The 26,527-nt window shown below is 35.9% G+C and overlaps 1 protein-coding gene across 1 annotated transcript in view; it reads right to left on the reverse strand.

The window, feature by feature from the left end:
• Window positions 1–1,088: 1,088 nt before the first annotated feature.
• The window catches only part of Pp2C1 (protein phosphatase 2C), a 30,087-nt gene continuing 4,648 nt past the window's right edge, over window positions 1,089–26,527 (reverse strand). Inside the window, exons 2-6 of the mRNA XM_081768867.1 lie at window positions 26,270–26,404; window positions 23,518–23,733; window positions 12,286–12,500; window positions 8,289–8,423; window positions 1,089–3,311 (exon numbers count right to left, since the gene is read on the reverse strand). Of these exons, the coding sequence (XP_081624993.1) occupies window positions 2,070–3,311; window positions 8,289–8,423; window positions 12,286–12,500; window positions 23,518–23,733; window positions 26,270–26,404 (1,943 nt within the window). The 3' untranslated portion in view covers window positions 1,089–2,069. The remainder of the gene's footprint in view (window positions 3,312–8,288; window positions 8,424–12,285; window positions 12,501–23,517; window positions 23,734–26,269; window positions 26,405–26,527) is intronic.

Raw genomic sequence — 26,527 nt, forward strand, 5'->3', positions numbered from 1 at the left:
CGTATTTAACACTAAAATTCCACTGTACATCAGTAACTATAAGCGAAAAATAGTTATCCGAATTCTGTTGCAAAGGCAGACATTCTTATAGATTTCTAATCATTTCCAGTTCATATTTTAATATTCTGTAATATAATATTGTCAATTTATTACGATAAATATCAACCATACTCTTTATTACTTTAGTATTCGTGGCTCAGGTCACACACTATAATACCCTTCTCATTCTATTAACCGTATTATGGTTTGGTCTCGTAATACGAATACAGCCAACGTCTCGACTTCAGTCCTTTCTCATGCAACTGTTCACACTAATTTAACCTGAGATTTTTTCAATACGATGAGAGAGAGAGAAAAAAAATAGTAGTAACATACTAATTTATGATTCGATAATGGAAATGATGTACAGTGAAACTTGCGTATGTTGGTCACCGTCAATGTCAAAAAAACTTTTTATTAAGCATTCATTAAATGTACTTTTTAATGAGTATTCACTATGCATCCTATTGAATCAATTCTAACCACTGATGCGACGGGTTCCGGATTCAATTGCAACTTCGTGTTCCTCGTTTTCTTGAGTCTCTCCCGTTTCCTACAAACTCTCAATTGACCAATTGTTTCATAATCAGTTACTTCTATTAATCATCCGTCTCCTTTAGTCTAAAGAGGATAATCCAGGAACGTTACTATTATTTCAACTTACCGCACTAATACGTTGTCAACTAAGTTACGCAGTTTTCCCCGAGACTAGCTCACACATTTTTGTTGACAGCAGTGCTCTCATAATCAGCCAATACAGTGACACTGTGGTGCAGCGGATTTGAAATCAGGTCCAATCGCACATTTTTGTTCTGAAATTCAATGTTAATTTCACCTATAGTAGAAAATAGGTATTGGGAAAATAGAATGTTGCTTGCATGTCTCTTATATATCACGAAACGTTCCCAGGTTTTATAGAGGAGACACCAACTTTGCACGTTTAACTGAACATCTTCAAAATCTACAAGACAGGCAACTGCTTTATGGAATATTAAGGTGACTTTTTTCAACACTGATAACAGCATATTCTTTAAATGAAAAAAACACAATTTGTTCAACAGCAACTGCTTTGTTGATCAATAAATAGCAAATATAGGGATTGACACAAACTCTCTGCTCTTCCTCTTAATTTCTTACATTATATTTTACAAAGACATAGTTTAAATATTTTCTTCTATTTACTTACAATACTTCTGTCAACATTATTAACTCCCGTCAAGACATTACAATCCTTGTAATCACAATTTACATTTGTCGCTTTGTTTTCTATTTCATCACAAAATATTCTGTTCACCAACAGCACGCTATTCCCATGTTCTGTGGTCACTGCTTTTCGCAGACATATTTTGAGCAACTACTTTTTAAAAACAATATAAACAGCACACTCACCGCACACGCGCCTCCGTCACAGCCTGTTTATATATACTATTATACGTTTCTAGAGATTTCATTAAAAATTTGTAATTAAAAACCCTTTCCGCCCATTTTTCCAGTATGGAAATTCAGAGAAAAAAAAGTGTAGGAACTACAATTGCAGTGTATTTACTGCATTGTCCACACATTGCAATTTTCAAATATTAAATAGACTCAATCAGAAAAAAAAAGTCATCACTTCATAAAATCACAATTCATCTACTAACGATTTATAAAAATATTGCAATTTCATCTTCTGATATGTTCATTACATATGGTAACATAAAGCAGTGTGCATTTTATAAACCGGCATATCGGCACACGCTGACAAAACAGGTCATCGTTCACTATTTTAAAAATAGTTCAACCTTAGAAAAATTCATTTTTAGATTTCCTCTTTTTCTTTGAAAAATATCAGAAACACAATCCCTTGCCCAAAAAAATCACACCATAACACATTCATCTGCATGAGATGATTACAAAAGCATTTCATTCGAGTATTATAACAGTACTGTTTAAAAAATCATATATATATCATTTCATCACATCGTATACATTTAAGAAACGATTTTTGTCACAGAAATATCAGTCAACACTTTCCTACAACAAAACAATTTTCATTTTTGAAACCTCATTTTACTGCGCGTCACCATGCGGCGTGACGGTGCAGTCCACGTATTATTATTGTTATTGCCCCGAGATACGCGAGGGGATTTCGCTGCCGAAGAGTCCAGTGCAACAGAGCTTGCTTTTCGCTTCACTTTCTCTGACGGGAGCTGCGTTATATTCACATTTCTTGAACGCAAAGTTCTCAACGAAGGACACGGCGAAGTCCGAGAACGGAGTGAGCGCGCTGGTTCACTGCATGTATCGATGACACCCTCACTTGACTTCTTACTCGGTAACATGAGAGAAGTTTTAATCAGCTTTACCTCTTGTTTCAGCTCTTGTGCGTTCCGCTCTACCTTCTTCTCGATCTGCTTGAGATGTTCACCTAACTTCTTGTACTCTAGCTTCATTTCTTCCCAAGAACTAAGACTATTCTTTCCACGGAGTTTTCGACTTTGTGTCCAAGAGACTCGTTCATTTTCTGTATCGCTAGCACTCTCGTCATCTGCAACCCGTTTATCCTCTGACCGAGTGCGTCTCTTTTGGCAAGGTTCGTACGTGTCATCCGTCGAGGTTTCTACTTTCGCTACACTATGTCGACGTTTTGTGCCAATTCCGACTCCAGAAGGTTCATCAATCGCGGAAGACGCAGTACGGCTAACAGCTTTCGTAGCTGTTTTCTCTTTTGGTGGCTGTGGCGTATATTTAGTCTTATCATCCTCCTCCATGGAACTGGACACCTCATTAATCTGAATGTCTCCACTTTTTTCACTGGAAGAATTCGCCTTGTCCTCACACTTCACTACTACATTACTATTACTACTACCGCTACTATTTTGAGGGTCCGACTGATTTTGCTTGCACACAGAATCACCACTTTTGCCTTTGGATTTATGATGCGCTGTCCTCCTCGGCTGTGATTCATGCAATATCCGCGTCACTTCCCTCACTCTGCCTCCTTCTCCGGATGAACTATCGGGACTGATTCTCTCCATACAATCATCACTCTCCCGCATAGATCCCGAGTTCACAGAAGAACTTCCAGTACAATCCATGGACTCTCCTGTCACAGGATGTCTCGTAAATATAGCTACTCCTCCTTTCGGAACAGCTTCCAGTGCCTCTGACGTACACGGCTCCTCATGCTGATTGCCTGCACACGACTGAGAATGACTAGAAAGGTAAGGCACGTTCGCTTCTGGTCTTGATTGGTTTTGTGCCATGTCCCGCTGCTTCTGTCGTAAAAGAACCTGCAACAAAAACAAATTATTATAATGGATCCCTGAACACTTCTACTACATAAAATATGTTTATTTCGAAGTTGATGAAAAGGGTCTCTTTAGAAGCTAATTTATATCAATAAAACAAAACTGATCAAAGCATTAAATACGAGGGGGTACCCAAAAGAAACCGGATCGAAAGCACGCGGCCGTTCCTAAGCATAGTAAAGTTATCTTGCTAAATGGGTCTAGTAGAGACCTTTTCAAATCAGTTGCCTAAGCGGCGTCAGCGTAAGAGGTTAATGTTTGATTGTAGTGTTTTTCTCAACTGCTCTCCTTTGCCGCCTGTGAAATCATTATGGCAGATTTAAAGGAACAAAGTGTGTGTGAAATTTTGCTTCCTGCTTGAGAACTCGGGACCGCGGAAGCTTAGCAAATGGTTCAACAGGCTTTCAGGAAACATGGTAAGAGTCACACCCAAGTTTCCAAATGGTTTGGGTACTTTAAACAGATGAGTGTTGTAGATCGTGCTTGTTCTGGGTGCCCTTCATCATCTCGAAACGATGAAAACCTTTTTAAAATTCATTAAAAAAAAAAAAAAAAAAAAAAAAAAGTTTCACGATCGAGGAAATTTCAGAACAAACAGGACTGAGTTGGGGCTCGCGCCAGTGGATTCTGACTGAGGATTTCCACATGAGACGTGTTGCCGCGAAGTTTGTTCCTCGCCTGCTGACACACGGCGATGTCTGTGAGCCGTTATTTGGGCTATCACTCTCTACCCTTCGTATTCGCCAGACCCAGTCTCGTGCGACTTCTTTGTTCCCAAGAAAGAACAAAACAATCTAAAAAGGAAGCGTTTTTTGATGATGTGGAAGCTGTAAAAAGAGCTTCGCACAGAGCACTGGACGATATGAAAGTTGAAAAGTTCCAGAAGTGCTTCAGTGGGAAAGAAGACTGGAGAAGCGCAGAGTACTTTGAAATATTTTTTTTAAAACTTAATAAATTAACTTTTCGGGATAAAAGTCCTGTTTCTTTTGGATTCCTCTTCCTATATATTAATAATATTTGTGTAAGAGTTTCGGCAATGTAACATCGCCTTCATCAGACACGTTAAAAGGCATAATGTGTCTGATAAAGGTGATGTTACACTGCCAAAACTGTAACACAAATATTAGACTATTAATTTGGTGCTTTGGTCAGTTTTGTTTTATTAATACTGTGAATATTTCCAAAGCTATAATGAACAAGACACAAGCTAATTTATATAATTAATATTAGTCATTTGTCAGCACAATCAGCAGTTTAAGTGAAAAAACAAAGACAGTATTTTGAAGAAAGAAAGAAAAACAAATATCCGTATTGTGAAGGGAAAAATAAACATCCGTATTTTATCACCATTGACAGTTTAGTCATCGAAAACTAGAACATTTTCAGTGTTACAAGTCCTTTGCTAATCTCTTTCGTTTTGATTAAGAATTAGTTTTCGGAATCAACCATGAACTCCAATTTTCTTCAACTCCTCCTACTAACTTAGCTGCAATGTCATTTTAAAAAAGCAATAATTCAAAATTTATATTTGACCATTAACATAGGATGAACCTGATTAATAGGCTATATTCCATTTAATATATCCAATGATATAACCATCTCTTTCTACTCTGGAAAATACGGTTGGAAATTAAAAAATATTTCGTATCCCTTTTTTAATATTGTTTTACAGTACAGTAAGTTTCATCAGAGTCGAAAGAGTTATGGATTCTGAGCGGAGAGTTACATCGATATTATATAACTTTTAACATGAATGTCATAATGTAAACTTCAGAATAGACAACACTATGACGTCAAAGTTACACGAACAGAAGTCAAGTCATAACATGACGTGGAATGTGGAAGTTACAAAAAGTTCAGAAAAAAAAAAGAGAGAGAGAGAGAGAGAGAGAGAAAGCTAATGACGATAGAGAACTGAGAATTATTTAAGAACTTTAAACAAATGGTTGACTCGGTGAAGGAAAAAGTGTTGTAGAAAAATCTTTGAGTTTTACGTCCCACGCTTATGCCGAGTGGGCTAAAGGAGATGGTGATAATAAGAAATGAATGAAATGGTGGAATGAAGAAAGTGGGAAGACACCGTGAAAACCCACGTGCACGGTGTTTGTCAACCACAGTCAATCTGGCGCAAGCTGCGATCGAACCAGTGACCTCACAGCACGAGAGAGCGCTGTAGAGTCCAAAACTCTATATGAAGATGCTCTAACGAGTCCAGAGCTAAGTAGAAGGAATGCCCAAGTAGTAGTAGTTCCTACTTCACTCTTCATGTGAGATATCTTGAAAAAGAGATGGATTAGTTGCACAAAGGAAATATCACGGCCCTCAAATTTGATGACCACCGATCTCCGATTGTAGTATATGAATAACATAAAACAGAAAATTAGAATTGTTATTCAGGACATTATTTGGACGACAAAGGAGCCTGGTTAGAGGTCAGGCATTGAAGAGCTGCATATTGTTGTCAAAATTTGAAATTTAAGGAAAGTTTTACAAAAGTTCATAACGATGCAACTCTTTCGTTTCGAATCCATGACGTTTTCAAATCCAGCTGGACTGAGCTTCCTCGTAGCTACGTGGTTTGCGCACGCGCCTCTGGCGTGGGAGACCCAGGTTCAATTCCTGGTGGAAGCTTATGCGGTTCGGATCGCGTGAGGAGTTGTAGGTTTACGTCTCATACACCTTGCTGCTGAAAAGACGCTAAATTCAAAATCAAAGCAATCCAGTGGAACTTTCAAACTAACCTGTGCAATATTTTTGGTAACTAAATTAAAATGTAAGTCATACGAAAACAAAAATATGAATTACGAATAAATTTAACGATCACGAACAGTTACAAAGATTGCCAAGTCTCTAATATAGTGAAAAACGCCAACACCTGTATTTATTTCATTAACTTAGTATCCGTTATCTCAAATATATATTACCTAAAAGATACTTATAATTTTATTCTTTCGATACTAGACTAAACTCTATGAACTATAAATTCTGACAACACCTAAAATATAGAAAGACTTGAGTAACATTCTTTCACTTATGGAGATCATAGTTTTGTACAAATAACTTAGCTGGTCGAACTTATGCTAGAATATGCATTTTAATCGCCTTTATCTATAAATACGAAAGTAAATTCCTCGTATCCAGTGAATATTCCTTATATTTGAATCCTGAGAAATACCTGTTACGGCAATCTGGCATCCATTTTTGAGTACGTGCTTCTGAAGAATTTAAATGGAGTCTTCATATGATAGTTTTCTCCATTAGCTGGCAAACAACTTCTTAAAGACACTGCTGAAATCCTGTAACTTAAATTGTCACAACTAAAATACACTCGAAGATTGTTACGCATACGCATTTTCCAATGTAATTTAATTGTGATAATTTAAGTATGGGAATTCAGCAGTGTCTTTGCAAAGTTGTGTTTTCTCCATGTGTAGTCTTCGCATGGAGAAAATCATGTGAAGACTAGGTTCAAACATATCAGTGACGTCTTCACAAGATCCCAGATTATTGAAACTAGGATCGAAATTATCATAATTCAAATAAAAGAAACATACACTATGAATGCAGAATTTATTTTCTTACTTATCATTATAGTATTATCAAAATCTGTAGTCGATTATGAATTACCACACAATTATTCTTGAACTAACAAACAAGGTATCATGAACTGCATAAACCCAAATTATATTTGAATTATTATATTTCAGGAGATTGTAAATACAGGGTCATCCAGATAATAATTTCCATTGGCCAATAATAATAATAATAAACCTCGAACTATAATGGAACACAACACTTCATTGTACACTGAAGTACATGCCTTGTACTAATGTTTCAACATATTTACTGATGGACGCTGCAAGATACATGTGAAACGAATAAACAATAACCTACCTCTGTATCTCGTGCCGAATTCCCTCATTATTTACCATAATTCCATTTACTGAGCCTTCCTCAATACCAATATTGGTTGCATATATATATTAAATTTAAATAATCATTGTTGAAAGTTGTCGCGGAAAACAATAAACATGCACGATTATCTGAAGCACAACTACTGGTGTATTATTTGTTACTCCTCCAGTTCTTCGCTTAGAAACCACATCACTTTTTTTTTTCTTTCTTTCTTAAGTGAATTAAATCTGACTGCCTCTTTTTACCGAATATCGAATTCCTTTTAATTTTGTATTTTGTCTTTTTTTTTTTAAATCACTAAGTCATAATAATTACGTAAATAAAAAATAGAATTCAACAATCAATACTGATGTAGAGGAAGGTTTCAACAGACAGACATACACAAATAATCAGAAAATTTGTTATCGAATACAGAAGTAGGTGATTGTTTATTCTTATGTTTCAATATATTTGCCATCCCTGTTGCTTATATTGAATCCCCATATCGAAGAATTATGCCATCTATGATTATAATCTCGTGCTAACAGCTTGTAGGTTGGTTGCCATCTGGTTAGCAAGGAAGCGTCATATACACAAAGAGATGAAAATCAAAAGATAAGTTCTGGGCTATTCGGATGATAAGGAAATGTTTTCCATGCGAAGTCTGTAAGCGTTCCTCATCATGCACACAGTGTTTCCTTAAACTGTCACACGCATTTCTATACGATTGAAATACTTCTGATTTGTTCATCATACACTTCAACTAGATGGTGAATTTTAGATGCTGACAAATTAAATGCATTCAAAAATCGTATGACTGAGCATACTTTGCGCGCGGCGGGTGTTTCGGTTTTCTTTCTTTAACATTACCACAAATCACTACGATCCTTAAGACTTCTGTCTACTCTTAACACTGGCATCCTTGCCGTGCCATGGTTTTATCTACTCGGCGCACATGCGCACTCTTGCATTTGCAACGTAGCTGTTGCATAAATTGCCAATGGAACTTACTTTCTAGACGTGCTTTGTACTTACTGAATAGTTAAGTAATACTATAAAACTCACCTGAGCGCGTGGAGGTCCAGGGGGATCAAGCATAACAGTAACAACACTAGTATTATCTGCGCGCAGCTTTGTAGCCGTCCACTTCTCCAGCGCACCATCAACCAACCTTTTTGAAGGATTGATCCAGGTTCGACTCTGGAAATGGATATTAATTATTATACTAAATTAAACAGCTCAGCCACAAGTCAAGCTGTATCACGCAAAAAGTGGACACAAAATCTTCAATAACTACCAAAACAAAACAAAACAAACTGGAGAAAGTTATAAATACGATGACATTCAAAGATAGTATGACGTTAATAACACAGTGAATACATGTTAAAGTTTGCATACACACTTTTCGTTACTACAAAATAAGAAAGAAAAAAAAAAGTTACATGAACGTACGTTGTTGATCTGAACCCTCTGCTGTATTAGCAGTATTTTCGTCGGGAAGTTTTTCATATAATAAAAACATTGAACTGTTACAATTTACATACTTCCTTTGCTTCTTAAATCATACCCATATAAGTTGGGAGTTGGAAGCTTCCTATGGAGAAATGTCACCTGTAACCAAGCGTAAAGAGCATGCACCATTCGGACAGTATGAGAACATCATAGTTCATAAGCAAGTGCAGCATATTATTCATGTGAGTCCCAAAAAATTCTGCGAGTCATTCTCAGAGGTTTGAAAGTGTCTGAGGGCATAATCCGTACTGTGGTGCATGAGAACAATAGATATACAACTCATATGTAACGAGAAAATGAAGTTCATGTTATCACACATTGAACTTCTTCGAGCAAAGCGACTACTAAACAAGGTCAACATCCGGAAGAACCTCGCCATTTTTCCCCCTCAATGGAGAGAAAAAAAAAATTCAAGAGATAAACAGAAAAAAAGACAGCTTGTTATGCATACCAAGTTTCCTGCAACTGTGATGGTTCTAATGGTGATGGGTAGTCGAAGATGTCATGTCACCACATTTCTTTCCACAGGGTCTTCGGATGAATGTTTCTGGCTACACTGAAAGCCTGGAAACCATTTTCAAGCCCTAGATTGACAACGTATGCAATAGAAGGCCATACATATTTCAGAGCAGAGCTCTACTTGCGCATAAGGTCGGGACAACCCACGATTGAATGGCAGTCAATCTGCACGATTATATCACACCAAACTTGTGGCCATCTAATTCACCAAATCTAAAACTGTGAAACTATTGGGACATTGTTGAACGAGACAGTAATAAACGCTTCCAAAATACGGCTGATTCTTTAAAAGCCCCCGAAAAGCACGCAATACCCATCTGATTTGTGCATGTATCCTCCTCCAATCTTAACTGTTACTGAAGTTGATGGTAATTACATTAAATAAACCTGCACCAACTGTACCAGTATACAAACTTTTGCATTAACTCGTTCATTAGATATGGTTATATTTCTGTCATCATTAAATTAGATCATTAAATATCTTAAGCATCTACATATAAACTAACACACCTATTTATTTATTTATTTATTTATTTATTTACTCCAACGTAAGTCACACGAACAACAAATTCGGCACATCAAATAAAGAGTATCTGTAATATATTTCGGCGAAATTCGCAACTTTTCTTTCGATCCACATCAACACTCACTGATACTTCTACAACGTTTAGATTCACATCTTCTTATCCCAAAACACATACCATTATTTTTGGTAAATCTCAATGTTTTCTTTTCTATTGCTATTTACTATTTATCTTCTCCGTTCATTACTCCTGTTCTATCCTATTGTGTAGGAAGATATTATGATATGCAAAGGCATGTTATGTCGATGTATGTAAGTGATACGATATTAAGACATTTACAATTTGATATAGAAACAATTACTATATAAATTTCTGAAATAGAGTCAATTCTATTGTTGATAATTCTGAAACATCTGATAATGATCATTGCTGTATACGATTTACTTTTCATTCGTTCAACTTTGTATCCTCTTAAAATAAAGCCAACAGATGTCTATTCCCACTTCCACACACCTACAAGACTGCATCAGGTTCTTTATCTCTTAATACAGTCATTTCCAGGTATCCAATTATGGTTTTATTGAAATAGGAAAGCCGAGATTCTTCGTGGCGGAGTGTGAAATATGTGTTCGTACGAGAAAGTTGAAGAATATCTGCGGATTGACTCATTAAATACCGTATCTGCGTGAGTATAGACCGCACTACTAAATTTACAAGAAAGTTGTGTGATGCAATTTTGGATGTTTGTTCCAGTCATCCATTCAAGCTAGTGTAAGATAGTTTTCTAGAAATTACATCACGAACAAAACAACTCTGACGCCAGGAGACTGAAACGTGCTTTTATGTCAAAAGTGTGCCGTTGGACTTGGCTGCTTGGCGCTCAATATCGGAAGAACTTGTCATGAAAAGTTTCAAAAACTAAATTTCCAAATCTTGATGGGACTGAAGATGACCTCTGTGATAGTGACTCTGAGCAGCATTCTGGCTTGTCTAGCGAGGGTGTACAATCAGACGCTGGTGTTGCTGAGGTGGTGGGAAGTGACTGTGCTTGATTTGGGTGAGTACAAATAAGCTCACGCAGTATTGCTAAACAGTATAAGGTATTATCGGTACCCAATGAAGATGGCAATTTTTGCGAACACGATAAGTTTTTTTTTGCTATTTTCTTCTTAAGTCTTTGATGGTTTACAGAAGTACCGCAGTAATTTAAAATGGTATTAATTTCAACCTAGAAAATATCTGTACATGTCATTCTGAAATTGACGATTTATTATATGACGGAAAAAAAATTTCGATTGTAGGCCGCACCATGATCTTTTAACACAAAATTTAAGAAGAAGAAAAAAAAGTGCGACTTATATTCGCGCAAATACGATACTTCCCAAGACAACATTTTTTGTGAATAGTACAAGCACATAACGACGACGACCAGTTAACTTTTAAATTGTGAACTGATATTAAGTTTACGAGAATTTCTACGCTTTTGTTTCGCCCTGAGTGTGACGAGTGTAGTGTTTATATCTGGGGAGCCTTGGCTGCGTACTGGGCCACAGCCATCCGTAGCAATTTTTAGTTTACATCAGGGTTGGCAAAAACCATAGTTTTTATTGAAAAAATTAAAAAAAAAAAAAACTTTTTTGGTTTAAACCATTTTTTTGTTTAAACAGGTTTTTTTGGTTTAAATAATTTGCTCTATGTATTTATATCATATATGGACAGAAATAAGTTTGTTTCGCTTTGATGTTATTATGCAACAACCGGGTTATGTTAAAGCGGAACAAAAACCGCTTCTCGAGTTACATCCGAGAGAAATTGTCCTCCATTTGAACTCGGAACCAGGACTAATTGGCCACAAATACGATGTCTGCCGACTCATTCACGAAGGAATCCTGATCTTTACTGTACTGATCTTTACATGCTTCTTAATATAATTGTCACGAGTCCTTTCAGGACAAAAAGATAAGCAGTTGCACAAGTGAAACCATTATACAGAATTACATATGGACAATTTCAAAGTACTACGGAGTACAGAAGAACTAATCTAGTTTAAGTTAGTTAACAACGACTTTTATTAGTCCAAATTAAAGACTTTCTTGACTTGTAGACACCCTATGTATGTTTTGTTTTCCTTAAAGAATAATTAGGGACAAGTATTCAGTGACTTAATTTCGATTTTTGATTGCCCTTAATAATTATCCCTATATTTTCCATCAATTTTCGTTTTACGAAAGCAATAGTCACATTAATAATTTAGCCGAATTTTACAATGTCTTTAATATATGCTCTATGCAGTTGTCCTTGAAAAGCCAAAACTAAAGTGAGGGGACAACTACATAAGAGCATAAATTAGACATATTGCGGAATTCCTTGAAGACTAAGTAGGTTTCCTTTAATATAAAGTATCCCTCTGCAAGTATTTTGCCTTTGTAACCGACGCGGCTAATATTTACGAAAATTATAATTTAGATTGACGACGAAGAATAATGCATATATGAAGGCAAACTTACATTACTTCCTTCTTGGGATAGCACATGTTTCTCATTGTGGCGCTCAGCCTCCAATACAATTTGCACAGCCGCTTCAGGCGTCAGCATATTCCACAACCCGTCAGTCCCTAAGATGAGACACCTGTGCTTCATCACATCAACAGGAATCACCTTTACATCTGGTTCCGGCGACACAACGAACTCATCACACGTAGAATTGTAACTCCAAAGATCACCTGTAAAACAATGTTCAATATATCATTGTACATGTATCTTCGAAAAATCATCTCCAAGTACTGCAAGGTACATTGATAATGAAGTTACTTTTTCTTCGTTACTACCATTATTTGAACCTACAAACTTTAGCTTTTTATCAAAAATGCCTCCCCTTAAAAAACTCAACAAAAAAGGATCATATTTTCAATACAATACTATTAATGGAAGAAATTGAAACTTCTTTCACGTTTACTAGTTGAAATTAAGAAATATGCAAATGAACGGTGAAGCCAAAATAGAGAATATAATTCAGAGAAAGATCAGTGTTACAATCGGTTTACTATAATATTCATATATACTGGAAAAAACCTTCGACCAGGTACCAACCGAAAAGAATGGATTTTTCAGAAAGGTGGCGGATACCTTTTATTGAACGTAACTATAGTAACAGCGACGACTCGTAAAACCTGGGCTCTACACGAATCATAGAACTGCTTTTCTCACCTGTAATGTATCGGAAGAGTTCGAAACGTTCGTGAAGCTGTCGCCCAAACGCGCACTTAATAAAAAATGAAATAACAGAAGTGTACCAACAACATTGTCAAACTTAGAAGACATGGCAAAGAAGAGTTTAAAAAAAAACCTTAAGAACTATAACACGAACACTAACAATTATTCGAATTAAACCGTAAAAATAGTAATAGCAAAAATATAAAACAACAACAAAACGAAACTTTTTCGGTAATGCGACAACACAGGATTCTCAGATGATGTTCTCCGTATAGCGCGAGACGACACTGGCAAAATATCATGAGTAAAGTTGACGACCAGGACACACCCTCGCTTTCTATTGGGAGGTGAAATTGGTAAATCTAGGTCAAGCTTCGCGACTTCTCGCGATTACTATAAATAATGAGCAATGTTCTTTTCATGTACAATGCAATAATAAGCAGATATTTAATGAATTCGATAAAATTCAAGAAACTGACTGGGTGATATTTGCTATCAACAAAGTTCACAAACTGTATATATAAAAATTACTGACAAACGTATACACCGTTAACATAATTTTTTGTTAAAAGTAAAATTGACTGTGACAAGTGTATGATGAAGTTGGAAGTATATAGTATATAAATTGTAGAAGGAAGTGTATAATAGATCCTTTATTTAAAATAAATAATAATAATAAAAAAAGTTTTCACATGTCACATAAATTAAAGGCCAAAACAGTAGGATATCAATTGAGTGTATTAAAATTATTCAGAAGTAGTAAATTAATACTATTTAGTCTCAAGGTTGTAATCATAAGGTACATCTGCACCTATCTGGAAAGTTCTGAGTTCGAGAAAAGTATCAGCGTAAATGCACAGATATTTAAGAATATAATTTCCGTTCCTGATGATAGTGAGGTAGTTTGTGTGTGTAAATATAAAATTGCTATTTTTAGAAAAAAGGATTTTATTAGAAATATGACGATTGATGCTGTACGATTTCAATTGAGATTTACAGTTGATGTTTTAACTCTTACAGTTGATGTTTTAACTCTTTGAAGCACGGTGGTACTTGTATTATACCACCTTTTACCTAACGTTTGCGAAGCTCCGTGCCGCAAAAAAAGTTACAGAAAATGCCACTATCAGGTGGTGGTTCCTATTGAAAATTTCGACAACTATCAAAATAAAGAGTTATATAACATCTAAATCTAAGTTAATACTTGTAATCACGATTTAGTTTAGTTCCTTAAATTATTATAACGCACTATATTATTCTTATCAGTGCCTATAACTCCTTTCAGTACCAATATAGACTTACAACTTCATGTAGGATTCGAATTGCATTAGCTACCGACAATCCAACCCAGGTCTTCCGCGCCGCCTTTTAATTGTTGTTAATTAGTAGCAATATACTGTACACTTAAAAACTTTTTTCTGTGGATTATCCATAAATAACTTTTACTGCGGTTTTTAAAGCGATTTTAGAAGTTTATTTACACAAAAGAAAGGCATAAAATACATATTGAAAAGATATTTAGTACTTTTAAGCCACTGACCTACATTTAAGGAAATCCTTTCCATTTATGAGCGATTCTTAGCTCTTTCCAATTGCTTCACTAATCATACACACAGTAATAATATATATAAAGAGAAATTTAAACATTTCTCTTCCTTTAACACTTTAAAAACACAAAGTGAGTTGCTAAGAGCAACTTCTATTTCAGTTCATTATATTGTTCCTGTGTTCATAAAACACCCAGTCTGCAAGTGCAACTCGATGCTTTTGAGAAACCAACACGAGTTTCTTCCTCAACAATCTTACAGTAACCTTTATTCTTCGTTAACTCATTCTGTGCATCATTTATACTAAAGACTGTAAGAGACTTTCGGACCCGATTATACAATACTTACATACTTTCGTTGGAATTTAAATCGAGAAAAAATACCAAGATCCTTATAAGTAGATTATTAGCCTAAGCTGTAAATTTTCCGTGCAAGTTTTAAAGTACTCAACAGTGGAGTTGCACTCAATTCAGAAGCGCTACCTAGATTTTGACTGAAAATTTCTTGACAAACCACAACCAATTATTGAGTACGTTTCATCATGCTCAGTAATACATTGTGACAATAGCGATAACTTTGACATTTCCCATATAAATGACTTGTTGAAAACAAAGCAGCAAACAATCTTTTTCTTTTTTTTATGCTGAACACACTGAGATTTATGGAAACTTTTGCGCGACACTGTAACAGGTTAAGATCAAGTTTGTACCTTCTCTACCACCTATTACTTTTCTAATATTCCGCTGTTGCCATTTAGTACGTAATTCGGATCTTTTACCAGCACGAGAAATTCAAGAGCATTTCCAGAATGCCAGACATTTCACATATTGACTATATACCTGCAAGACGTTAAGTACAAATGCTCCTATTTCCTTGCGTTCTATTTAAAGGGAGGTTCTAAATTACTTAATGCAGAAAGTGAAAATACTAACCCGGTAAAGGTAAGGATAGGATGGCCAGTTCTTTCCCCTATAATAGACACTGACTGTATCATGTATGCCTGAACATCAAAACTAAAATATTTCAAAAATGCTTCACATATTCATTACATAAAAATGGAGACCCTATACATAAACAGAACTACTACAGTATTATTTATAACACCTTCGATTTCGTCCTTAGAAGCCTACTTTATAGACAATTTATCACCTAATTCTATAAACTTCTTATTCTTATACTTGATTGCTTTACGTGGATGTAAGAAATGAAAAAGAAAGCATTATTACGCCAGCAATTTCACACATATCAGATAAAAATATTTGGTCTAGGAATTAATTCGTGCGGGTGGACAAGAGATGGCGCAACGAACGGAGCGTCCCACAGTTCCGTGTATCCACACATGTGTTGCAAACCCCTGTCATCGCGTATCGTTCGTAGTATAGGGCAGTGGATTAAAGCGTCAACAACACCAGTTTGTAGTTAAGTGAACATGGCGCAATTTGTGCCTGATAAAGTGTTTTTGCAGGGTGTCCTGCTGCATTACTTTAACATGCAGAAAAGTGCGACTGAAAGTCATCGTATTTTGGTGGAAGTGTATGGTGACCATGCTCTAGCTGAGCGAACGTGTCAGAAGTGGTTTGCACGGTTTAGAAGTGGTGATTTCGGCTTGGCAGACCAAGAGCGAACTGGACAGCCAAAAAAATTTCAAGACGAAGAATTGACAGCATTGCTCGAGCAGGATTCGTGTCAAACGCAGGAACAACTTGCAGCAGCATTAGGCGTTGATCAAACAACAGTCTCCAAACGCTTGAAAGCCATGGGAATGATTCAAAAGATGTCACATTGGGTTCCACATGAATTGAAAGACAGAGACGTTGAAAGACGAAAAACCATTTGCGAACTGCTGCTTCAACGACAGAGCAGAAAGGGGTTTCTGCATCGAATTATTACGGGTGATGAGAAGTGGATCCATTACGAGAACCCTAAACGAAAAAAGGCCTGGGTGAAACCAGGTGAACCAGGTCCATCACAACCAAAACGAGATATTCACTGTGCAAAGGTTATGCTGTGCATATGGTGGGATATGAAAGGTGTGGTGTACTATGAGCTGCTGCAACCGGGTGAAACTATGAATGGAGAACGTTATCGACGACAATTAATGCGTTTGAACAGGGTGTCTACTAAATGTTCATTTTCAAATTCCAGGTTTTTTCAAGGTTTTCAAGGTTTTTTTCTCCTTTTTTTCCAGGTCTATTCAGTAGAGTGACATTTATTATAACACGTATAAGTTAATGCAATTTTATATAGTTCTTAACAAAAACTGGTTCTAATTAGAGAATGCATATGGGAAGTGATAGTTTCTTCAAGTGACAAAGATGAAAAGAAAAAAACTGAGTGAAATGTAGTTTTTCAAAACATTCTACACAAGCAAATGTTTAATTAAAAAAATCTCCTACCAAAAGGCCGGTTGAGAAAAATGTGCAGTAGCTTTACATATCCTAATGTAGCAATACTATGCAGGGGTGAACCTTAATTAAACCGACAAAGTTAGGGAAATGATTCCCGGCACCCAAACAAGAAAAAAAAAAAAAAAAAACATTCTCTTTAACTCTTTTCCAGGGCGCATAGTTTCCGAGCTAAAAGGTGCCGAAAATGTGGAAAAATGAACTTCCAACGCCTATATTTCCAAAATTATTCAAAGTAAAGAGTGCTGCTTAAAATCTCACAAAGGAAATCATATGTTCAGAACAGATAAGATTTCCTTACAGAGATTTTAAGCTGCATTCTCTACGTTGGATAGGTTTGGAAATATAGAACTCGAAAGATCATTTTTCCACACTTTCGGCACCTTGTAGCTCCAAAACTATGTACCGTGGAGAAAAGTTAAGAGGAATTTTCTTCTTGTTTCGGGCTCGAGAATCGCCTCCTGAAGTTTATCGGTTTAGTTAAGGTTTACCCTGTATAAATTTCCGTCAAAAACAATACTTCAAATAAACTAATATTATAGTAGTAGCACGTGAATGTTGATGAACAATGACAAAAATGGCGGGAAAATAGCTTACTCACCGCTAAGTTATGGGATAAAATACCACAAGAGTATTTTACTACAAGCACTCCCCTTTAAAGCACTCTTGTGGTATTTTATGCTAACTACTGGTAGGACTTAGCGGTGAGTAAGCTATTTTCCCGCCATTTTTGTCAAACTAGTATTAGTTTAGAAGTAAAAAGAAAATGATCATATATAATACAAAAATTTAACGCAAAGTAGTCCATATTGTTAAACGTTACTGCACATTCTTCTTGGATGGGGACTGGCCATCAGTTATATTTTATTTAAAAATGTATTGTAACGTGAAAGTTTAAAAAACTGAAAGTTATGGAACCACACACATTATATGAACAAATATAGAAAACAACTTTCACAGTGAACAGTTTTTGACATTTAACTTCTAGAGTTCAACATCCCTTTTAACATTTTCGCCTGTTCTTCCAACGCATCTACTTCTGCTTCGGCGTCAGTTAGTATTCTTTTCTTCTTTAATTCCAACTCTTTTATTTTCTTCTTAACATCTTTCTTTTCTCGAGCTGCTCTGTCTTCTTTTTCATCGCGATCTTTCAGATACTCATTTCTTCTGCTTGATGCATTCCTCACATACTGGATCATATTCTTTGTGATATTCATATTACGCATGTCACCAGCAACACGCACAGCATCCAACACACTTCTCTAGGCAATCAAGCAGTCCTCTTGGAGATTTTTAACAATGCACTCTTTGTTAATGGAGAAACTCCTTTCCACTGCTGCGTTGCTATGGAAAAGTACACATATCTTAAACATGAATGTTTTAAATACATTGGAGACACCTTCTTTACTTAACAGATCATGGAGAAAAACGTCTGTCATTTTTGTAACTGAAATTTGACAGTTTTCGTCCTGTGTCTTTAAACAAAGTTTTAAATATTCCAAATTCACCATATCAGCATTTAGACAAATGTCTCCAGGGCGAGTGTGATACGTGATTCACGAAGGGTTTCGTTGGTCATAGTTTCTGGAGACAAGCAATTGGCGGCTCTTGTTACACTGTGTTTTAAAGGACATTTTTGCATATTTTTTTTTTTACACAGTTCTTGCAAGAATCTTCTGCATTCTTTCTTAAAGTTCAATATATATTAACATCCTTCACTCCTTTAAGCGATGTAACCGCAGAAAATCCAACATCAACTAGATTAAGTGGTTTTAAGATGTCCTTATCAAAAACATCTATTAAGTTTTTTTTAGCTACTTTTAAGACATCTTTCACGAAGCGGCTTAACAGACTACGAATCAACGTGTTTAGGTAATTCCATAGAAACGGTAGTACAAATGGACTGTCTGTCTGGTACTTAGTGAGGAATTCTTCTAGTTCTACAGATACGGACTGAAGGAACCCTAATCTAGCAGGCAACAGTACATCAGAGATGTGGGCTTTTACTTTAGAGGAGTGATGTTTCAGGAAGTTTTGTTTTCACTGCATCAACATGAACTATTAAGGCAGGAATCATAGTTATGGCACGGTGATAACTTTAGAATGCTCCACCCACCTAATAGAACAAAATTTAAGAGGGAAAACTGCTGTTCCAGATGCTGCCACGAAATCTGCTCTTGTTGAAGGGAAGTCCTTGAATAAATAGTACAACGCTCTCAAAAACTCTGTCACATTTCAACCAGCCTTGGTATGCGCAGTCTTAAAATCCCCATTAACAATATGTAAAGAGCACGTTCCTGCCTCCAAAAGCTGTGGACCTTCACCATTTTCTTCACTCAGATAGGGATTCAAATCACTCAGAAATTTCAAATTAACGTTGAGGTCATCAAGAGAAACCTGAAGTAACTTACAAAAATCGAGACCCTTGTCCTTGAAAGTATTTATAAACGCACTTAACAAATCCTGGGCAGTAGCATGTCCGAAGAATACTGATGTTAAATAACGTGTTAAAACTTTATTTTCGTCACTGTGCCAGAAACGAACTACTAAGTCCATTTAATTTTTCTGTGAGATAGTGTTTACGCTTTCGTCGAACGATAATTTTGTAGTTTACGAACTAATGTCTGTTGGAAATATGGACCCAATCCAAAAGTGATGACATAGCCTATTTTGTCTTTGTGCAACTGCATATTTTTAGCGACTTCACACTCAGGAAACATTAAAGGAAACAAATCCGTTGCACTCGCTTGGCTTCTGGCCGATGCATGACTTGTAACGTTTGTGCAATATCCAGATTATTTCTGCTTTCATCACTTGATCTTTGATAAGATAACTCTTTATTACACCACTAGTTTTTGCTGGGCTTTCATTTTTCTCCTAAACAACTGGAGTAGATGATGTGCCAGTCACTGAACTGAAAGACGCTGTAGAATTTTTTGTACAGGAAGGCTCCTTGTTAACATTGCTTGAGAACTTTACGATCGAACATTGTGCATTAAGAGCTTTAACAGCTATTTGATGTTTCTTTCCTTTCTCATGAGATTTCAATGATCCAGCTCCCATATTTGAAATGTCAAAATCAGTTCTGCAGAGTTTACAACTTGCTTTAAATGGATCGTTGGACCTAATAACCCATTTCCACTGGCCTTTCCACGAGTCCTGGAATTTAGTTTTACTTTCCCCCATTTTAATGGTTGAAAAATAAAATGTTAATTGTTAGTGTGTAACAGGATTTATTGCAAGACTAGTAAAATGTTAACCTAAATACAAAAAGTGATTCCGTTAAGATGTGGGCAATTTTACTTTTTTTCCGGTGATACACCTTTCGGCCACCGGAAATGGTGTTCACTGCGACATCCACGGACTTGAACTCCTGTTAAAAAGCTTCGGCACAGGAGTATAAGCGGAAAGTTGTTCCAGACCTGTCTACTACTCTTGCTACAGAAACATGTAAACCAATGTCTTCACAAAGCAGAAAATAAGCTTGATTCATACTATGCAAATAAGCAGCAACTACAGAGAAAGCTTCTAGCTTGTATGCCAGTATTCCCTCAGTGTAAGACACAAACTTAATAGATAATAAAATTTAACTTTTTTAATTACCTTACTTTCATCATCGGGGACTAATTTAGCTCTTTTTGTAGTCACTGTTATTCACATGCCAAACAAATAAAATCTTATTCAGTCTCTTCTTCTACCCTCAACATACTTTCCCAAAACATTCACCGCTTGCACTCTGCTCACGTCTGTCTGTCTTTCTCAACTACGTCTCCACTGAATAAGTTATTATTGGCTTTTAACTTATGTTGTAGTATGTAACTTTATTGCATTTTACAAAAATATATTTATTCCATACCAATCCCAAAAACGGTATTTTAAAAACAATTTTAAAACTTCCAGGTTCCTCGTCCAATTCCAGGCTATTTCCAGGTTTTCCAGGTCCAAAAGTAAATTCCAGGCTAATTCCAGGTTTTCAAGGTTTTCCAGGTCAGTAGACACCCTGTTGAAGCAAGCTCTGGCCAGAACACGACCAGAATGGGAGAACAGACATGATAAACTTATTGTTCAACATGATAACGCTCGCCCACATGTCGCAAAACCGGTCAAAACCTATTTAGAAAATGTCGGATGGGAAGTTTTACCCCACCCGCCGTATTCACCAGACGTTGCTCCTTCGGACTACTACTTGTTCGATTGCATGAACAACGATTTGATTGGACAGCGGTTTACTTCTTCAGAAGATATCGAAACATGGGTCTCTGACTGGATCGCTTCCAAGGATGAGGACTTCTTTCGCCACGGAATCCGTACATTGCCTGACAGATGGGCGAAAGTGGTGGCTAGCGATGGACAATATTTTTCTTAAGGTATTTATGTATTTTGTGTTTGTACTACAGCTTCAATGTGTGCGTACCAACCGCATGAATTAATTCCTAGGCCAAATAGAACACGGTGTCTATCGAGTTTCATTTTCAAAATTCCAGTATATTCAGTATAATTATCAGCAATTCCGTGTAATTATTCCAATACCTAATATAATGATCTTTTAAAAATTCTTTAGAAATAATCACACTCTTGATGATTTCAGATTTGTAATTGTTTTACATCAAACGATTAGTTTATTTTTAATAAATTTAGCTAGCCTCGATTTTTTTTTAATACAATGATCTTATAACATTTTAAAAAGGGCCTCTAAACTCCCCTCACAGCCCTCCACTCTACCCATTACTTTAAATGTCTAATTACAAAATGTATACAACTCTTACTTTGGAAAAATTGGCAATATCAATTGATACAAAATTATTTCCAAGACTATTAATATAATTACAAAAAAGATTAACAAATTACCAGTTTCATGATTTTTTCTAATATGCGGATTAAAATTCCAGTATTAAAATTAAATTCCAGTATAATTCAAGTATTTCCAGTATCAGTAGACACCCTGTAGTATTAGAAATTAACTATACGGGCAGTTTTGTTTCTTGCCTCCTAGACAGCGGATAATCAACTTCATTTAAAAACCTGTACAAGGTCAGGAAACATTGAACGCTTGGAATTTAGTTCATAAACAACGTAAACTGCTCTAGAAATTAACTCTCCACTAAGCTCACCCCGTTTTATGGATTCTGACTTACTACATATCAGGGTGGGGGAAAAAATCATATTTAATAATAATAATTTTTGTTGATTTTGTTTTATTTAAATAAAATCTTTCTTCTCGTATAATACAAGTGGCGAACTGAAGAAAAAACATTAGGAATTAGTATTAAATATTAATTATGCCATTTAAGTGAAAGTATTGGGGTTCAATTGTGAATTAATCTCCAATCGTTAACCTATTTCAATATTAAACAATGTTCCTTAAGTTCTAAGGAAAAAGTACAGCAATGTTTATCAACATGACAGTTTTTTTTCCACAGAAGTTACTGATATTCGGCAGGGGCATATTTTTTTTTTTTTAAAAAAAATCGGAACTAACTTGCGGCACGAAACATAAATTTCGCCTTAAGTTATATATATATATATATATATATATATATACATCAATCCGGTATTAGCCATGACTTCCAACAATGTATATTTATCCAAACTGGATTCAAAACATTCTTCATGAACATAGTCAAAGTGGTTGTCAGCCTCCTCGGATATGTCTCCTTCGAATATATATATGGATAAGATTCGGAGAATGATCGGACCCCTCTTAATACGTCCCAATTGTCTGGGAACGAACACAGGGTATCTACTAAAATTCCAAAATGAAATTTCGTGACTTTTTCGTGACCTTTTCTGTACCCAATCATAAAATTTTCTAACATTTTTAAGAGCGAATTTGGGTACGAATGAGGCGGAATTTTCATCCATGAGATAGAAACGTATTTTGCTTGCGATTTGGTAGCGTCTAAGGCCGACTATAAACATTTTTGGTGGTGAATTTTGACGTTTTATAGAAAAAAAAATTCCAATCTGTACTTACATTTTCACAATTTAAAAAATCGTGGCCCAAAAGCTAAATTTCGTTACTTTTCCGTGACTTTCATGACCGTTTTCTGATTTCGTGACTTTCGTGACCGATAAACACCCTGGAACAGACCTGCATACAAAAATATTTCGATGTCGGTAGAGATTTCTTAAATGTCAATGGTGGTTTCCCCGGTGGAGTAGTTAACGATTTACAAACCTATGTTACGAAGATAAGAAAGCAGAACTGTCCAGTTACCCGTTCAAAATGAGATTTTCCCTAATCATTTTCTTGCATGAAAAACATGTTATCACACTGTGCTGTACATACATTTGCGTCTCATTGTATTATGATTATCACCTTCCATAATCGAAATAACAGAACAGAAACGGGATTTTACTTATTTTCATTTTAAATTACTTCGGAATTTGATTTAAATCAACGATTTTTATTGAAAAAAATTAACTGATTTAAATCAAACCACCCTGCTATATATTCGATATTCTTCACTATCTTAAAGTTATCCACTTAAAAAAAAAGGGGGGGGGGGCCTGAGCTACAGCGAAAAGAACTGTGTCACTTTCAAAATAATAAGTATTTTAATAACAGTGCTTACCTAGTGACCGTGCTACAGCCAAAAAGGGAATTTCATCAATATGCGTTGAACGACGAACAGGCCCCTTATGTCCCAACCGAGGCCTATTCCAAACTACTCTCGGGACTCCAGACTTGCATATTACTTTCCCACCAGACTTCTGGATACGAACTGTTTCTGATTCACATTCCGGTTTATGATCACGTGTTAAAGGCCACGCTTTCCATGTACCATCACCTAATATAGAAAGAAAAAAAATATTAGGCATATGTTTCTGTGATTTCAAAATTACACGAAAATCACTATTATTGATTCAATCTAAGCATACACTGCACTAATATACTAGAACCTGCTACGTAATTAACTTTATTACATGACTAATTACACTGGAGATCTATGGATCAGTGGAGACAGACATCTATTATCATTACTCCGTTACGCATTTCCTATAGAACCAAGAGAGGTCATACAAAAGCTTCATTGTGTGATGAATGAAAGAAGAATCAAAGAGGAGTGATATATAGAAAATGAAATGAAATCTTTGAGTTTTACGTCCCACGGATATGTCGGTTTGGCTAAATGAGACGGCGATGATGAGTAATGAATGGAATGGTGGAATAAAGAAAGTGGGAGAACCCCGAGAAAACCCACGCACACGGTATTTGTCCACCACAAAATTTACTTGGCGGGAGCTGGGATCGAATCCGGGACCCCAAGCACCAGAGGTGAACGCTCTATCACTGAGCCACCGCGGCCCCAGGAGTGATATATAATGTCTACTCATTAACTGGAGGAAGGAAAGGAATTAAAAACGTTCCGCACTTGCCTATGCTGAATGACATGTAATACTGTTAGCTTCAGCTTGTGTTAATCATTTATGGGACTTCTGAATTTTATTTGCAGAAGTATTCATTAATCCTGATGAAATTTTGCGAGATTGTTAATACACAGACAGTACAAATACGCATATAGCTAAAGTTCGGAAATATGTAAAATACGTTATATATTTACGCAACGCTATTCGTTTATTCCTAGGTCTGACTTCTCACCAAGCTAAATACCCAAGTACAAACGAATGAATGTTAGCGTCGAAAAATCGAACAAACAGTACGGGAGTCTCAGTTTTATCATACTCATTCTTAGTTGTACTTTCCGATAATACCACATATATAGCTCTCGGCACTTCTCTAGTCTTGATCAAGATAACTAAACGAAACATGGAAAGCAATAAGGAAATAAATGAGAACGAATACATCGGGGAAAATCAATGCTGTACACTTCTGTCACAAAAATCTCGACTGTCTTCCAGATACTGAACCTAGATCCTTATGTCCCTTGGATTTGTGCTTAAAGGGAAATTTATTTTCCCTTCATTCTGACAATAACATGCGTAGCCTTACGAGAGCAATAGACTTGGCTGCTAAGTAAATATATAATTGGCATATAACAATTTACAGAACGAAATATATAAATGATATATGGATAGATAAAAGTTAAAATCTAGCATATTGGGTAATACAGGATGACTCAAGCCTGTAAAGGAACGATCACCAAGAAAGTTAGATATACACAGACGGAGCACTTCCGAACTCATGTTTTCGTGGTTTGATGGGTAGCATCACGGAACATTACACTACTACTTAATTTAGCATTGGTTCGAACCCTAGCGCTTTTTTTTTTTTTTAATAGTAAAGAATCTGCAATTTATTGCAACAAGCATTCATGTATAGATGGAAGAAAATTATAAGCCGCAGTTCTTTCAGTCGTCGGATACTATTAAGTTAAAATGTGTAAGGTTTATGTTTGTTGTGCTGAGTTGATTTTGAGTTTAACGTCCCTTTCAGCAGCGAGGCTATATGAGACGGGACCTACTGATTAACGTCGAACCCCAACCCCATTAGCTCACACCAGGAATCGAACCCGGGTCTCGTGTGTTGTGTTGAGTGAATATATTAATCGTCTATTAAACAGTTAAACTTACATATGTTGAATTTCAAACTCAACACTGTTAGCTGTTTAAAGTTGAATGCTAGCACTATTACAAAAAGATATCCACTGTGTTCCCTTAGTACCTTTCCACTGTGTTACCTTAGTGCCAATTCCTCTGTATGCCATTTGATTCATTAATATTCTAACGCGTGACAGTAAAAGAGATCGCATCACGAGTCTAATTTCATTCACTAATTTATTGAACGTTTCAGTTATTAGTGTCCCATAATTCAAACTTATCTTGATGTTTCATTTTGTAACTCTTTACCTTACGCGACAATACGCTCTTTTAAATTCCTTTTAATCACGCCCATACGACACTGCAGATAACTATTTTATCTCAAACTACTGTTATTTTATTCAGGTCCAAATATTAACTCTTAAAATTCGGTAATATTTTTGTCTAAAGGCTTGGATAATTTCAGTGCTTCGAGCAGAATATACTGTGAAACATTCTTATTGAATGCAACTCTCAATGTAATCTGTGTAGTATCACAGTCCAATCCATTATTAACATTCACAGTTTCGGGCTTATCGAATTCTAAACCTATTTAAAAAATAATACAAAAATGAGAAAGCAAATTTAACAAGGTGGACACAAGATATCAATTCAGACTATTTCAATAAAATAATCTAAAGCGACCACTCGACTTTACATGCCATAAGCTTACCACTGTGTACCTTCGATCTGTCCGTTATGCTCAATTCGAAGAAAAAAAGAGGCCATGACATGACTTAACATTCGTACATATATATTCGAAATGTAATTTTTTTTCATTCTTACCTTCTTCTTGGTAGCCGAGGACAACAGCAGAATCACCAACATGGCCAATATATATTTTCCCACGCCTAATGAACGCTACACTTGCTGTTGTTCCTGAAGTGCTTGGAAGTCCAGACGCTGTTTTAGGCCAGGATTCTGAAAATTAAACAAACAAAAGTAAATAAATTTTCGTTCATGCCATTTCGTAATCGACAACTAAATACAACAAATTACTTCAGTTTCAGATTTCGCTAGAAAAAGTAATATTTAACATGTGAA

The sequence above is a fragment of the Thermobia domestica genome, chromosome 8 (assembly GCF_964235325.1).
Source record: "Thermobia domestica chromosome 8, izTheDome1.hap1.1, whole genome shotgun sequence".
NCBI lineage: Eukaryota > Metazoa > Arthropoda > Insecta > Zygentoma > Lepismatidae > Thermobia > Thermobia domestica.